General features: G+C 46.9%; 1 protein-coding gene across 1 annotated transcript; it reads left to right on the plus strand.

The window, feature by feature from the left end:
- The first annotated feature begins 674 nt into the window (after positions 1 to 674).
- On the plus strand, positions 675 to 8668 carry etfb (electron transfer flavoprotein subunit beta). Its single transcript, XM_061246832.1, has 7 exons — positions 675 to 830; positions 2613 to 2771; positions 4183 to 4341; positions 4747 to 4809; positions 6688 to 6846; positions 7493 to 7707; positions 8053 to 8668. The coding sequence occupies exons 1-6, from the start codon at positions 780 to 782 to the stop codon at positions 7661 to 7663; spliced, it is 762 nt and encodes a 253-aa protein (XP_061102816.1). The 5' UTR covers positions 675 to 779; the 3' UTR covers positions 7664 to 7707; positions 8053 to 8668.
- The last annotated feature ends 8146 nt before the right edge of the window (positions 8669 to 16814 follow it).

Consider the following 16814-nt stretch of genomic DNA (forward strand, 5'->3'; position numbering starts at 1 on the left):
CTTATTCCCAGGAGAGAGAGGGAGTGTGCACCCTGAATAAAAGGGCCCCCGCCCACATCAAACGCATAGGACATTCCTATAAGCGACAGGCCGGACCACTGAAAGCAGTACTTGATAACAGGCTGAATGAACACTGCCTTGCATAGATTAGCACCTCCCATTTATGTATATATGGTTCGTCATATTATTATTATTATTATTATTATTATTATTATTATTATTATTATTATTATTATTATTAGTCGTAGCAGTAGTAGTTTTTTTTCTGACAATCAAGTTCAGATGGCTCCTACACTGTTTTTTTCTATTAATGTTTTTCCACAAAGAAGTTGCCATGGACTGTCACCTGCGTGTTCTGCGTCTGTAATTCGTAAGGTTACGTATTTTTATTTTATTTTATTTTATTTTTTTCGTAAGGTAACGGTGGATTTTCCAGGAGCTGCAGATCGCCCAGTAATGCAGTACAGATGCACTTTACCCTAGATATGAATGATTTACACTTTGGGGAACTCAACATTAATAAGCGCTTGTTTCCACCCGAAATAGAATTCAATCATCTGAAACCCTATTGGTCACTAGAAGCCGACTTATTCAAGCATGATTGGCTACTGCTTTGACTTGATTGACGGTTTTTAGGCTCTACGTGATTTGATTCGTTTTAGGACTGGGTGGACCCGTCAAACCCCAACCACAAAACTGGTATCACAGTGAATCCTGTCCGACTGGCCCTCCGTAAAAGTCTTCTGAGTACAACCGACCTGCGGCACAGAAGAGAGAATATGGCTCGGGTTCTAGTCGGAGTTAAGCGGGTCATTGATTATGCTGTCAAGGTACCTACCGAGTTCACTTTTCATGATGTACATTACCCACGATCTGTTTCGCTCATTATCAGCAAGCTTTCGTGCTAGACAAGCTGAGTTAGACGAACACAGCTGTTTGTTACTCGTGTCTACCCCTTGCTAACGTTAGCTAGCTCACAGGGATCAAGGTCGGCATTGCAATCATCCTGTATTTCATGATCCACTATCCGAGTTCACGTAGCTAGCGTAACCTGCCAGGCTGACATCAGAAGGTGTACTTTCATTAACATTGCATTAACATTAATGGTATTTGGCAGACGCTCTTATCCAGAGCGACGTACAGTTGATTAGACTAAGCAGGAGACAATCCTCCCCTGGAGCAATGCAGGGTTAAGGGCTTGCTCAAGGGCCCAACGGCTGTGCGGTGTCTACACAGGGATTAGAACAACCGATTTTGCGTGTCCCAGTCATTTACCTTAACCACTATGCTACAGAACGCCCCTTTCCAAAGACCATTGTGCTCAGGTCGGATTTGCACATATCTAGCTATCCATTAACACCACAAAAAATACGTTGTCACATGCGTAACCTGTGCATCGTAGAATGTGTATAGTTTGTGCTAATTATTATTATTATTATTATTATTATTATTTTAAAGGTACACGTAGGAGGCATGTGTCCATCGTTATTTACTGCCAAGCTGTAACTAAATTATTTGTCAATAATCGTGTTTAGATTAGCAGAGTTGTAGCTACCGGTTCTGCCGGGTTGTTTTGCGGTCTTCACCTCGCATTTGATAGCGTTTAAGATAGATAGCCGACTAGGTAACAGTTCGGAATCTTTCCGCCAATTCTAATATAGGACAGTGCTATGTTTAGGTGACTGTCTCACAACCTGGTGGTAACTCGACACCAGGTCTTTTTTGTTCTCACTTGACGCCCACAGTCACAATGAAAACAATGTTTTATTGCGCCTAATGAGTGGCTATCCATGCTCAAATTCCTTCTGTTAACTCCCCTGTTGTAAAATCCAGTTATGACCAGCTTGAAATACCAGCTACCAGCTGTTTCAAAACATTCCTTGAGCTGGGCTACCAGCTGTTTCAAAATATAGGCTAGCTTGTGTTGTTTTGTTTTTTTCTGCAGGGTCATCCACTTTCTCAATAACCATTTTTGTTTGTTTTCAATCAATAATAGTCGTCAGAAAAAAATCAGTCTTGTATATTGTTTGACCATAGTAGGATGAGCAAAGTTAAATATTATTAGGCTGGGAGTTTTGCAATTGGACAACTCAATACTGTGATATGAAGCCAGCTTCTTGTGTTACCAGTGCTTCTGTGCAGCTGGCATGTAACGGTAAACTTGTTCAATCTGCTTTTGACTGGATCGGACAGCCGTCCTTATCCTCAGGTAACTCCCCTCTCCTTCCAGATGGTCGTTATCATTACATTGGTTAGTTATCGTGGCTACACCGGGGCTTGAACCACCAACCTTCCGGGTTCCAGTCATGCACTAGGCCTCTGTTGGAGAGACGTGAGCAAAGTCAGACCCACGCCGACTGGATATTGTGTGACTGAAGGGACTGTTACTAATTGACAAGTGATGCGATTTAGTCGCGCTGTTTAAATGCGCCACCAACCCTGCTCCTTGCTCCTCAGGATCCACAGGTCGATCGTTTATACGTCAGGCTTTCCGCAAAAAACTTAGTGACAGACAGTGTAGACTCTCCACTGGCCATCTGTTCTCCCCGCAAACCAGAGAACAGCTGGACCACAGTCTGAGTGTCTGTCCTGGTCCCCCTCTCTCCCACCAGATCAGGGTAAAGCCAGACCGCAGCGGGGTGGTCACGGATGGGGTGAAGCACTCCATGAACCCTTTCTGCGAGATCGCTGTGGAGGAGGCCGTCAAGCTGAAGGAGAAGAAGGTGATCAAGGAGGTGGTTGCGGTCAGCTGCGGCCCACAGCAAGTACAGGTGGGTCCGTGCGGTCTGTCTCTGGGCCAGGTGGACGGGTGTTGCCCTGGCCACTGCAGAGTACAGATGTGTGACGTAGGGTCCATGCTCATGCATCATCCACATGTGTGGATGTGTAATGTACACGCTGTGTGTGGATGTGTATTGTACACGCTGTGTGTGGATGTGTATTGTACACGCTGTGTGTGGATGTGTATTGTACACGCTGTGTGTGGATGTGTATTGTACACGCTGTGTGGATGTGTAATGTGCGCTGTGTGGATGTGTAATGTGCGCTGTGTGGATGTGTAATGTACACGCTGTGTGGATGTGTAATGTGCGCTGTGTGTGGATGTGTAATGTGCGCTGTGTGTGGATGTGTAATGTGCGCTGTGTGGATGTGTAATGTGCGCTGTGTGTGGATGTGTATTGTGCGCTGTGTGGATGTGTATTGTACACGCTGTGTTGTAGATGTGTAATGTGCGCTGTGTGTGGATGTGTAATGTGCGCTGTGTGTGGATGTGTATTGTGCGCTGTGTGGATGTGTATTGTACACGCTGTGTTGTAGATGTGTAATGTGCGCTGTGTGTGGATGTGTAATGTGCGCTGTGTGGATGTGTATTGTACACGCTGTGTGTGGATGTGTATTGTACACGCTGTGTGTGGATGTGTATTGTACACGCTGTGTGTGGATGTGTATTGTACACGCTGTGTGTGGATGTGTAATGTGCGCTGTGTGTGGATGTGTAATGTGCGCTGTGTGGATGTGTATTGTACACGCTGTGTGTGGATGTGTATTGTACACGCTGTGTGTGGATGTGTAATGTGCGCTGTGTGGATGTGTATTGTACACGCTGTGTGTGGATGTGTAGTGTGCACTGTGTGTGGATGTGTAATGTGTGCTGTGTGGATGTGTATTGTACACGCTGTGTGTGGATGTGTGTTGTACACGCTGTGTGTGGATGTGTATTGTACACGCTGTGTGTGGATGTGTAATGTGCGCTGTGTGTGGATGTGTATTGTACACGCTGTGTGTGGATGTGTATTGTACACGCTGTGTGTGGATGTGTAATGTGCGCTGTGTGGATGTGTATTGTACACGCTGTGTGTGGATGTGTAATGTGCACTGTGTGTGGATGTGTAATGTGCGCTGTGTGTGGATGTGTAATGTGCGCTGTGTGTGGATGTGTAATGTGCTCTGTGTGGATGTGTAATGTGCGCTGTGTGCTATGTGTAATGTGCGCTGTGTGGATGTGTATTGTACACGCTGTGTGTGGATGTGTATTGTACACGCTGTGTGTGGATGTGTAATGTGCGGTGTGTGTGGATGTGTAATGTGCGCTGTGTGTGGATGTGTATTGTACACGCTGTGTGTGGATGTGTATTGTACACGCTGTGTGCTATGTGTAATGTGCGCTGTGTGCCGCTTCAGGAGACGATCCGCACAGCGCTGGCGATGGGTGCAGACCGGGGCATCCACGTGGAGGTTTCGGGGAAAGACTACGAGGCGCTGGGCCCCCTGCAGGTCTCCAAGATCATGGCTGCCCTCGCCAAGAAGGAGGAGGCCAAGATGGTCATTTTGGGCAAACAGGTAAAAACCAGTCCCACGCCCCACCTGTGGAGTTGGGGGGGGTCAGTCTACAGGTCCCGTTTGCAATGAAGAGACCTGCATGATTACACCGTTAAGACAATTTTATTCACTTTCCGGAATTTTTAAATTAATACACTGTTATGTTCTTGTGTCCAGCTCTCAGTGAATAGCCTTTATAAACGACGCAATCCACGATGGGCATTGTGGGTAATTGAGTTTTTGTGTGTAATCTGTGTGCGATTGAGTCATGTTAGTTTAACCCTGCTGTGGCAGCAGTGGTGCGGCGTCTGTGAGCCGTGTGGCCCGCCGTTTCCCAATGAAACGCACGAGCCTCCTCGCCCTTAACCGCCGTGTAACCCCCCACGCGCTCCGCCGCTGAACGGCGCCGTTGTCCTGCGTCCGCAGGCGATCGACGACGACTGCAACCAGACGGGCCAGATGACCGCAGCCCTGCTGGACTGGCCTCAGGTCTGTGACCGTCTCCTCCTTCTCCAGTATAACCGTCTGCGGTACAGTTTTAGCAGAACCTGTGGGTCAGTGGGAGCTCAGCGCTGCTGACCTGTGCGAATGAAGACCTGTAGCCATTTCTCTGCCAAGTCACTCGCTGTTATCCGTCCTGGCCTTCTCAGTCAAACCCCCGTCTCCTCTCTCCTCCCTGGCACCTGTATAACGGACTTTAGGACACAGCACTCTAAAGGGTAAATGCTTGGCATTTATATATAGCGCCTTTATCCAAAGCGCTGTACAATTGATGCTTCTCATTCACCCATTCATACACACACTCAGACACCAGTGGCGATTGGCTGCTATGCAAGGCGCCGACCAGCTCGTCAGGAGCATTTGGGGGTTAGGTGTCTTGCTCAGGGACACTTCAACACACCCAGAGCGGGAATCGAACTAGCAACCCTCTGACTGCCAGACAACTGCTCTTACTGCCCATTGGCTCAGTCAGCCCATTGGCTCGGTCGTGTAGTCCTGCCTCTGCCTGTGGGTCATTGGGAGCTCAGGGCTCCTCTTTGCCTGTGACTGAAGACCTGTAGCCATTTCTCTCTCCAAAGTCTCTCTCTCTTATCCGCCCTGGCCTTTTCAGCCAATCCACTGTGTGCTATATTCTCACCTGTTACATATGACTCAACATTGGGTAGAGTCCAATATTTAACCTCTCAATGTGCCCGATTGCATTTGGAAGTCACATTGTTATTTGTATGCGCAAACATCTCAGAACAAATGTGTAATAAACAATTAGCTTATCTGTAGGTATATTCTCTGTGCACTGAGGTGGTTTGTCGGACTGCAAGGTTGTGTCCTGTTTTCCCCCCAATTGTTAGCCTTTGACATCATGCTAATATGCAGAAGCAGTAGTTTGATCGGCCGCAGTGCGTTCTGGGAAGGCCAGGCCAGTAGGAACGGATGTGCAATGGGAAAAGATGGGCTTAAGTATACATGCAGTGTGTACTGGTGTTTGTAATGGTTTATTGTCTGTGAGCTGTGTAATCACTGCCCTCTGTCCTCGGATGCACTGTTGCCGGGCAGATTTGGCAGAGACTGAAGCCGTCTAGTTAAAGTGCAACCAATCACTGTGTCCCCACAAGCAAACACACAGAAGACATTTTGAGTTGCTTAAAGTGCAGTGCTTCCAATGTATAGCCACACTGTAAAACTGCTTTGAAAAATGCTTAAATTGGAGGGGGTAATAGATCCTAAAAGTAATCCACCGGAGGCTTTGGATGCATGTAACGAATAAAATGAAAGTACTCAAATATATAGGAAAAATGTAATGCGTTAAATTAAACTGCATGCATATTTTAAACTGTAAGTGAGTGGTGCTTCTAGAACTTTTGTCTTGGATTATAGTTGAAAGTCACTGTCCTGTGCCTGGTGTGTGTTATCAGTAGGACTGGTTTCAGTGTGCTACAGTAAACACCGTTCCACAAGCAGTCAGCCAAAGGTCAAAGGCTCGTACAAACTGATGTACGCTAAACGGTTTTAAACATTTCACTGCTTCTATCAGTCGTACGCCCATTTTATTTGTGTAAAATACATGTTGTTTAGAATTATAAAGTGGTTCCACTCCTCTCCGATTTTGAATATCACACTTCAGTTCAGCAACTGAATGAGAATTGAAATATTTGTTTACATTGAAACTTAATATCATCGTGCTTGGCTCGGTTCCCTAAAAAGCCTTTCATAATATACGCGCTTCCACCTGTAGTTTAATTAAAAGTGAGTGTGCAAAAGTGTAATTTGTGTAATTACACCAAACGGCCACCAGATGTCGGGCTTGCGTTTCATGTCCTTCATTAACGGGTTTCCCTGTGTCACGCAAAGCTGTGCTGTAACTTCCAGGGCACCTTCGCCTCAGAGGTGACCGTAGAGGGGGAGAAGGTGAAGGTGGTGAGGGAGATTGACGGAGGACTGGAGACCATAAAGATAAACCTGCCGGCTGTGCTGACTGCAGATCTGCGTCTCAACACCCCCAGATACGCCACGCTGCCCAACATTATGGTACTGCAACACACACACACACGCCACCGTGCCCAACATTATGGTACTGCAGCACACACACACACACACACACACCCAGATACGCCACGCTGCCCAACATTATGGTACTGCAACACACACACACACGCCACCCTGCCCAACATTATGGTACTGCAGCACACACACACACACACACACACACCCACACCCAGATATGCCACGCTGCCCAACATTATGGTACTGCAACGCACACACACACACACACACACACACACACACACACACACACACACACACACACACCCAGATACGCCACGCTGCCCAACATTATGGTACTGCAACACACACACACACACACACACCCCCAGATACGCCACCCTGCCCAACATTATGGTACTTCAACACACATTATATCTTATGTTCAGCTATGTCCTCTTTATAGACAAACAGACTTGTGACATTGTGTCTCTCTCCCTCTGCCCCTATTGCTCTCTCGATCTTTCTTTTCCCCTTCACCTCTCTCCCTTTCCTCTCTTTTCCCCGCTCTCCCTCGCTCCCCCCTCTCTCTCCCTCCCTCCTTTCTCTCCCTCCCTCCCTCCTCTCTCTCCCTCCCTCCCTCTCCCTCTCTCCCTCCCTCTCCCTCTCTCCCTCCCTCCCCGCCCCTCAGAAAGCGAAGAAGAAGAAGATAGCGAACGTGAAGCCGGGGGACCTGGGCGTGGACCTCACCTCGCGGGTGGAGGTGCTGCAGGTGGACGAGCCGCCCCAGAGACTGGCGGGCGTGAAGGTGGAGACGGTGGAGGACCTGGTGGCCAAGCTCAAAGAGGCAGGGAGGGTATAGGGCCAGCAGGGGGCGCCAGAGGGCACAGAGAGACGCACAGGAGGGTAAGGAACCGGGGGGAAACTGTGAAATAACGGGGATTGGCCTTTAATAAGTATAATATTCATCATAAACTAAAGCAAAAACGGATTGAGAAGAAATGATAGATGATGAGTGATGACATGGAGGGGGGGAAAGGGCTAGAACAGAGTTTCTGAACTCCAGTCCTCTGGAGCCAGAAGGTTTTTGTTGTAACCAGAAACAGGAGTTGCCCATCCCTGCATTGCTCCAGGGGAGGATTGTCTCCTGCATAGTCTAATAAACTGCACGTCGCTCTGGATAAGAGCGTCTGCCAAATGCCAATAAGGTAATCCCTGCTCTGAGCCCTCTGTTTTCCCCCCTCCTCTTAGATGGACCGAACCCAGGAACTCACCCCCCCCCCTGGGCCTTTGAAATGGTGCGTTCCTGGCAACCCGGCCAATCCAGAAGCAGGACCCAGCCCCCTCTCTCTGTGACCCCGCCCCCCCACAGCCCCTCCCCCCTGCTCTCTCCGTAGCTGGAGTGGGCAGCGTGACACTGCCGTCGAGGACTGGCAACCACGGAAACGATGATGCATTCTCAATCGCACGCCACAACCTTACAGTGTATATAGATGTGTATGTATTTGATTAGGGATCGCCTTGAGCTTAAACCCTCCATTCTGCACTACGAAACGACCCAACGCGTCCATGAAAATAAACCTCTTTCTGCGTACCGTGTTCCGCACTGTACGTGACCACGTTATTCACCTCTGTACTCTCACGGAGGCCAGTACAGCCTATACTGAACCGTCTGTACAGTTTGTTTATGCCACTGTAACATACCAGAGAATTTTTAAAGTGTTACTATGTGTAAATATGGAAGCCAGTCGGTTCTCGGGAGATAAATGCTTCTGAGATTTGTTATACAGGTAATTATTGTTTTCCTCTTTTTCTGTCGCCTTTTTAAAGAGTATGGAAATGCATCACCGTTTCTGCAGCAGTGCTGATGGGGGGGGGGGCGGGTGGGGGTGGTTCTCACTAACCACAAGCGCCTCTTTAACCCTGCGTCTACATCACCCGACCGTAACAATAAAGAGTCTTTTTTTTTCATATCTAAATCTTCTCTGTGTTCTGTGGAAGACGATCTTATCTCGGCAGATAAGAGAGAAAAAAAGGTTTTAAGTGGCTCCAAGTGTGTCTAGACAACAATGGGGGGGGAAGCTCTTCCCATTCTAGCCAAGAAGTGGCTGAATTTGCGAAGCGCTTGGCCAGAAAGTGGCTCATTTGTCAGCGTGCAAACACAGGATTAATTCCAAGTTTGATCAAAATCTGATGTTTGCAGACCTCATTTTGAATGCGACAGGAAGTCACATTTGTAGTATTGAACAAAGGGCCTCGCAAAACATGTTTAGAAATGAGGTCGTTTTAGGTTCATAATGGGGGGCGTTGTAGGTATAAGGCATGTCATTTCAAATTTCATAACCTGTGCCAATTTCTTTTGTGGTGTCATAACAAACGCAATAATTAAATATGTTACATTTCATAATGTTTTTGTTTTTGTTTTTATGAACCTGATTTTCTTGTCTAACACTATATCAGGGCTGCCCAACCCTGCTCCCGGGGACCTACCCTTGTTCATACCAACCCTAACAAGGCACACCTCGTTTAACGGCTAGAGATCCTGTTGAGCTGCCTTGGAAACGATTAAATCAAGAGTGCCATGTTAGGGTTGGAGTGAAAACCTCTCCATGAACAGGGTTGAGCAGCCCTGCTCTAGTTGTTGAATGAGGTGTGCTTTGTTAGGATTGGAGTGAATCTACAGGACTGTAGATCTCCAGGAACAGGGTTGGACAGCCCTGGACTAGAGAAAAGGTCCAATCCCTTCCCTTGGTATTGAGTCCCTAATGCTATTTATGTTAATTTTGTTTGCTTTCATGCCTAAAGCACACCTGAAATTCCTTTTTGTTTCTTTTTTTTTTTTTTTTTCCTATCCCAGATCAAATTGATCTTGCGGGTTTTGTCCCGGTTTTTCAAAAACTTTTCAGATCGGATCATCCGGATAGCGCAAGACCAGGGTTGCTGAATCTAGACTTGCCATCTTTGCATAGTCCTCAGAATTTTGCAATACCCAAAACCCACATTTGATTTAGACTAAGTGGGATTGGATTACCGAATCCTTATCCGGATTTATAGGAGCAGGATCACGGTTTATAGTTTTGAAATACCTAATTTTGAGATTTAATCCTATCCAATTATTGAAATCCTGTCCAAAATTATTATTATTTTTAATACTGGGAAAGAATACTGGATTATGGAGGGCTACTGTTACTACCTGCTTAATTTAAGTCATTGGTTGTTTGCACACCTTGATTCTGAGGTCTGTACTGGCTGCTGATTGGCTGCTGATTGAAAGGAAATCGCAAAAACCTCAGGAGACTGCGTCCCTCTGGGACTGGAGGTTGAGACTCCTGATGCAGGATCAGGTTTCCCCGTTGGGATAAGAACTGGAGACCACTTCCGCTTCCTGGCTCCATGGATCCCTCTGGGAGCAGCTCAGTGGCTCGTGAAGCCAGTTCATGGAGGCCATGTTTGAGTTTGGGGCTTTTTTGACACCAGATCATGTTTAATGGGCACCTAAATTAAGGGCGAATAGGAATTGAGAAAATATCTTCTGTGCAGCTCAGAGAAAGAAAATCGGAGAGTAATTTGATCAGTTTAAAGGTACTGTCGAAAATAAGGGTAAATTCATAGTTATGGATGGACTTCAATGGTGAAATTAGCTTTTTGACACCAGAGGTTTAATAAACTGCAATGCCTCTGGTGTGAGATTCAGGAGCAGGGTGGTCCTGGAGAACCGCAGGGTGTGCTGGGGTCCTCACTCCCGGTCCTGGAGAGCCGCAGGGTGTGCTGGGGTCCTCACTCCTGGTCCTGGAGAGCCGCAGGGTGTGCAGTGGTCCTCACTCCTGGTCCTGGAGAGCCGCAGGGTGCGCTGGGGTCCTCACTCCTGGTCCTGGAGAGCCGCAGTGTGTGCTGGGGTCCTCACTCCTGGTCCTGGAGAGCCTCAGGGTGTGCTGGGGTCCTCACTCCTGGTGCTGGAGAGCCGCAGGGTGTGCTGGGGTCCTCACTCCTGGTCCTGGAGAGCCGCAGGGTGCGCTGGGGTCCCCAACCCTGGTCCTGGAGAGCCGCAGGGTGCGCTGGGGTCCCCAACCCTGGTCCTGGAGAGCCGCAGCTGGGTTGCCAACTTCTGTTCAGGGGGAATGTCAACCTCTGGTCCCCTGGGTTTCCATATCCTGTCTACTCGTTATCAGTATGAGGTATAAAGAGTAGCTGATCCTAAATCAAATCTCATTCCAATCGTTTATTTTTCTCCTCCATTTTTCTCTTACTTGCGTCCTGACCCGGGACTCGATTGAGATCCGCCATCTTTAAGGACATTCCAACTCGCTAAATGTCCCATTATGTTATTGGCATTTGGCAGACGCTCTTATTCAGAGCGACGTACAGTTGATTAGACTACGCAGGAGACAATCCTCCCCTGGAGCAACGCAGGGTTAAGGGCCTTGCTCAAGGGCCCAACGGCTATGCGGATGTTATTGTGGCCGCACCGGGATTAGAACCACCGACCTTGCGTGTCCCAGTCATTTAGTCAAGTAGAAGTTGGGAAATCCTAATCTTTCTCTTTGACCTGTGGCTCCACCTCTCCCCATCTGCCAGGCATCTGCCACGTCTGCAACTGACACGGATTCGAACTGACATTCGAAAAGAGCGAGGACATTTGCCTAATTCATGTTTTCTAGATTTCCTATTTTTCCAACATCTCAAGATGGGTGGCGCTAGGAGTAGACAGAAGGGAAAGAATAGAAAGAAGAGAAAAGAATAAGCGGTTGGAATAAGTCCCAGGGGCTTGGTTGCTACGGTCCCTGGGCCATCCTTCCCCCATAGGGAGCTGTGTCTGTGTACAGAACTGTATGCTCTGGAGGGAACAGGCATGTTCTCAGGAAAACATCCTTGGGAAACTGCCTTCTCTGCATAAAATGATTTCCTGAAATGTTTAGAGTGACCCACATCCACACACACACATACACATTCACTGGCCTTCATATGCCAATATTTTGGGAAAATATACCTTTTTTCTGATTTTATTTAATTTTTTTCCTCACACGTGTATTTGAAATACACATGATACCTGGTGTAAATAAGACAGCTTTGGATTTTCTTCACTTTGAAGGAGGGAGGCTACTGACTCCAATAGGCTTCAAGTCTTTATGCTAAGCTAACACGTTATTATTATTTTCATTTTAATTTGCACGAAAATGAAAATGAAATCTCGTCCAAATCTGAGTAAGTCGGAAAAAAGCTATACTTCCGAAAATGTTGTTGTTTTCTTTTAAATAAGACGTTAGTCATTAGTCCAATCTTTATGCATATTCAAAGTTGCTCATAGAACAACAGGTTCTCTCTTCAGTACTGAATTTCAGCGATAACCTCACGGTGACCTGAATGCCATTAACTGAGATCAACCTCAGCAGCAGGGGTTGGGAAACTCTATTCCTGGAGGGCAGGTGTGTTCGTGGGCTTTCCTTTCCACAAATGACTCCATTAGATTACATTACGGGTAGCAGCACTCAGAGTGACTTACTTTGAAAGTAAGTAAACCCATTTATGCAGCTGTATATATACTGATATATACAGTCAATTCAGGTCAAGTATGCTGTTCACTGGTGCAACAGCAGCATTCTGCCTGGGAATGAAACCTGCAACCTGTTGGTTGCAAGCCCTGATCCTTACCAATTCATCCATCCATCCATCCATTATCCTAACCCACTTATCCTGAACAGTGTCGCAGGGGGGCTGGAGCCTATCCCAGCATACATTGGGGCGAAAGGCAGGAATACACCCTGGACAGGTCGCCAGTCCATCGCAGGGCACACACACCATTCACTCACACACTCATACCTACGGGCAATTTAGACTCTCCAATCAGCCTGACCTGCATGTCTTTGGACTGTGGGAGGAAACCAGAGTACCCGGAGGAAACCCACGCAGACACGGGGAGAACATGCAAACTCCACACAGAGAGGCCCCGGCCGACAGGCATTCGAACCCAGGACCTCTTTGCTGTGAGGCGGCAGTGCTACCCACTGCACCATCCGTGCCGCCCCATACCAATTAATCCTTACCAGTAAAATGGTAAATGCCTGAATTTATATAGCGCCTTTATCCAAAGCGCTGTACAATTAATGCTTCTCATTCACCCATACACACCACACACTTGCCATGCAAGGCACCAACCAGCTCATCAGGAGCATTTGGGGGTTAGGTGTCTCGCTCAGAGATACTTTGACACACCCAGGGTGGGATCGGACCGGCCTCCGGAGCCAATGTCTTCCCCTTATCAGTTATCAGTGCTGGACACCAGGACTGCATCACGTCCAGATTAAACCACAGTACACATCTCGTAAAAAGTAAACAATCTGAGATTCACAAGCTAATCAATAATGTTAGACCAAGAGATTGGGCTGTAATTAAGGGCAGAAGTTGGCATGGAATCAAGAAACAAACACAAGCCCCCTTATTCAGCCCTGTAATACAGGGAACACAGCAGACCAATGGGAATGAGGGAAATGGCCCTTTATAGCCATTGTGGCCCTCAAGGAAGATTGTCGTACTTCATATGGTCTATTCTTCCATTTACCTTTGTTATTGACCAAGTATAATCAGAATATGAATTTCTGAGAGGTCATCTTTATACGTTTATTTTTTCTTTCAGGTTTAGGAACTGCACCAACCAATTGCTAAGTTGTAAGTGTCTGTGTGGGCCTGTTGGTAAGGAGATATTCTACCAAACTCGAGTTACTATAAACCCCCATGTAAGCTTTAAAAAAATTAATAAGTAACTATGTGTATATGTTATCATTCCTCGTAATGAAAGTTCTCTGTGTTCCACCTCATTGCATCCAGTGAACTCGGTGCCTGGCTTCTGATGACAAGTTCGGAACACAAAGGAGCTTTGTGCCAGGAACACTGCGATTGGTTCAGCTCACTCATCATTATGAACCGCTGAAACCAAACAACGCTCTTCTCCGTATCTTTAAAGGTAAGATGTTTGCGTTAAAACATTGTTACAAGACCATTGTAAATCCTTTCCTCACTGACAGGTTGACTCACCCTCTGCCTGTGTTTATAGTCCTTAAATCCGGGTTTCAAAATATACAGTTGACGGCCCGACACTTTGTACCGAAACACTGCATAACCGTACAATAATTCAAGCTCATTGGCTGAAAACTGGTTCTAATTGCCACAGCCAATGGCGTTTCAATGTCAGCACGTTCACAGAGGAGGGGGAGGGATAAACAGTGTTGTGGTTTGAAGTTGTTTGTCGCTGCTATTCCTCTCTTGACCGTTAGAAGTCCGAAATGACCTATTGTACCTTTAACAATCTTGCATCGACACATTATCATGCATCTTTCATCAGCGTTCACAGAGGCCACTCATCATACAGCAACAATAAAAAAATCTGCCAAATAATAAAATAAGTCTTAAAATTATTCAATTTGTGAGATACTGTGTCATGCAAAAATCCTTGTTTGCCAAGGTGCGTTATAACTACGTATAACGTTTTAACTTTCATCATACCTATTGGATATCATAATGAGAACATTGTCTTTTGTCCCTCAGCGCCGTGTTCTGTTATCACTTCTTCAGATCTGCACCAGGCTCCAGGCCAGCCTCCTGTTCCCGAGCGCATTCCTCCCGGTCTGCCTGCGGGGTCAGGTTCCGCCTTAGCACCGCGCTGAAGAACAACGCGAGACAGACCGGCGGACGGCCGAAGACATGCCAGGCAGAAAGTAGCCGGCCGCCTAATCTGATACTGTAAGACACGCGGCGAAGAGGATATTACTGTATGAAAGCAAACATTCAGCCCAGACAGAGTCAGGAAACCCAAGACTTGTTGGTTCAGTGCTCTCGACAGTGTGGAGGTAAAATATAACTTACATAGGCCTACTTGATACATTTCGCCCTATTTTAAAATGTGCACCCCTTTAAGGGGTAGCAGGTAGACGAATAGCACTTTGGTGACCTTTGACCCTTTCTCGTGACTCGTTCCTGAAGCTAGGCGAAGCTGTTTGGCGAGTTATTGGCACTATAAGGAACCCATAGAAACCATGATGTTCCGATTAACCATTGAATGATTTACACTGGAAAGACAAAAAGTAGAAAAATGCTGCCCAACGGAAGAACATCGGGCCAGTTGTAGGCACAGGCAAGAAGTGTAATTGGCTAGGGGGCGATCCGTCCAGAGGCAAAACCTATGGGCAGGTAACCTGGGGTCCCGAGTATTGCCCCCTTCACCCCCACCCCAGTCTCAAGAATCGCCTCTGCACCTGTTGAGGGAGGTAGGGGGGGCCACCATTACATAACATTACATTATTAGCATTGGGTAGATTCTATCATCCAGAGCGATGTACAGCTGATTAGACGAAGCAGGAGACAATCCTCCCCTGGAGCAATGCAGGGTTAAGGGCCTTGCTCAAGGGCCCAACGGCTGTGCAGATTTTATTGTGGCTACACCGGGATTAGAACCACGGACCTTGAGTGTCCCAGTCATGTACCTTAATGCCTTTGAGGGAATTTTGTCATTTTCCAGGACAAAATGTCTTTTTTGGGGGGGATATTGAAGGAATTTTGTAATGTATTTATGTATTGACTGACAATATAGCTCTAGCAGCTGTATTTATATAAGCTCTTCAATTAGGGGCACGGCGTGTGAATGTGTGAACCATGTTCCCCTGCTACTGACGTGACCGAAGTCAGCATCTCTCACAGCTATCGTGGCCAACAGATGAACCACTCCGGTGTTCGGACTAATACGGCCCGCTTTCATGTTTCCGATCCCGCCGGTCACATAACGCACGGGCCTGGCGCACAGGGCACCGGGCGAGGCGCGGCAGCGTAGAATGCGGTTTGACTGGTCCGATTTCTGTCGATCTCATTCCGTTATGTTGTAGTGACAACCACACCGCGCGCACACGCCGGCGCGACGCCCTCATCCCCGCGCGGGGAACACGAGATTCCCAAGAGGGGTGACCGGCGAGCAACGGATTGAAGCACGAAGAGGGAAGGGCTCGCTTAATGACGGCTCACTTGTGACTTTATTTCAAAGGGGGGGGGATTGCTCCTTGGAGGATTGCTCCCCCTTTTTCAAAGCGACGAGGGAAGTCATAGAAAGCCAATTTAAGGTGTGCTCTTTGGAAAAAAAAAAAGTTTCCCATTTTGTGTTGAATGTGAATTTCACTGTTGTAATTCATTCCGCAGTTTAATTACAACCATGCGTCTGGTAGGCTGCATGAGTCGGATAGCCTATGATTTCTTTAAATTGAACATACAAAGAAAATCAAAAGATATAGAGTCTATATTTTCTATTTTAACACACTGGGTAGGTTCATTCGATAGCCCCATTGTATAACTATGCTGACTTTGCATAATATATTCTTACTTCACTTGTGGCCTAATAAACAAATAGTTCTACGGGCGACCCCGGTCGTTATTGAAAAGGTAGGCATGGTTTACTGTACGTTTTATTTACATATCCATTTCTGACGCACAATCATTGTTCTGGGAGAAAAGAACAGAAACCAGTCTGACCTGCTGAGTGAAACCCATATGTAAAAACAGAATTAGACCTCGAAACTGGATTCAGAGGATGAGAAACCCAGTGCCCATGCGGGTACATGGTAACTCGCGTGCCCGCATGCGACAGACCCGCTTGTTTATGTTTGCCGCGGGGTCGCAGCAGCAAGGAAGACCGGTTCATTTTCTCCTTCTCCCAGCGATATTTTCCTCCACTTTTCGGAAACTGAGACCAAAACGGCGAACAATGGAAGCTCCCCTTCTACTTAACTATAGATAAATAAAAAATTATATTAACAAAGCAATAATATTTCGTAGATGTTGCCTATGATTCTTCACATAAAACAATTGAGATTTGAATGCCCATTGAAATTGAGAGAATATTCCATTACGTCTTCGAAATTCGTGCATTCCGAGAATCTTGACTAATATTCGTTCGTTCGTTCATTCATTCCAACGAAAAGCCCAACCTAGCACCGCCGGCTGCGCTAATAACTACTATTCTGCACGGACACACTCTG

The sequence above is a fragment of the Conger conger genome, chromosome 1 (assembly GCF_963514075.1).
Source record: "Conger conger chromosome 1, fConCon1.1, whole genome shotgun sequence".
NCBI classification, from domain to species: domain Eukaryota; kingdom Metazoa; phylum Chordata; class Actinopteri; order Anguilliformes; family Congridae; genus Conger; species Conger conger.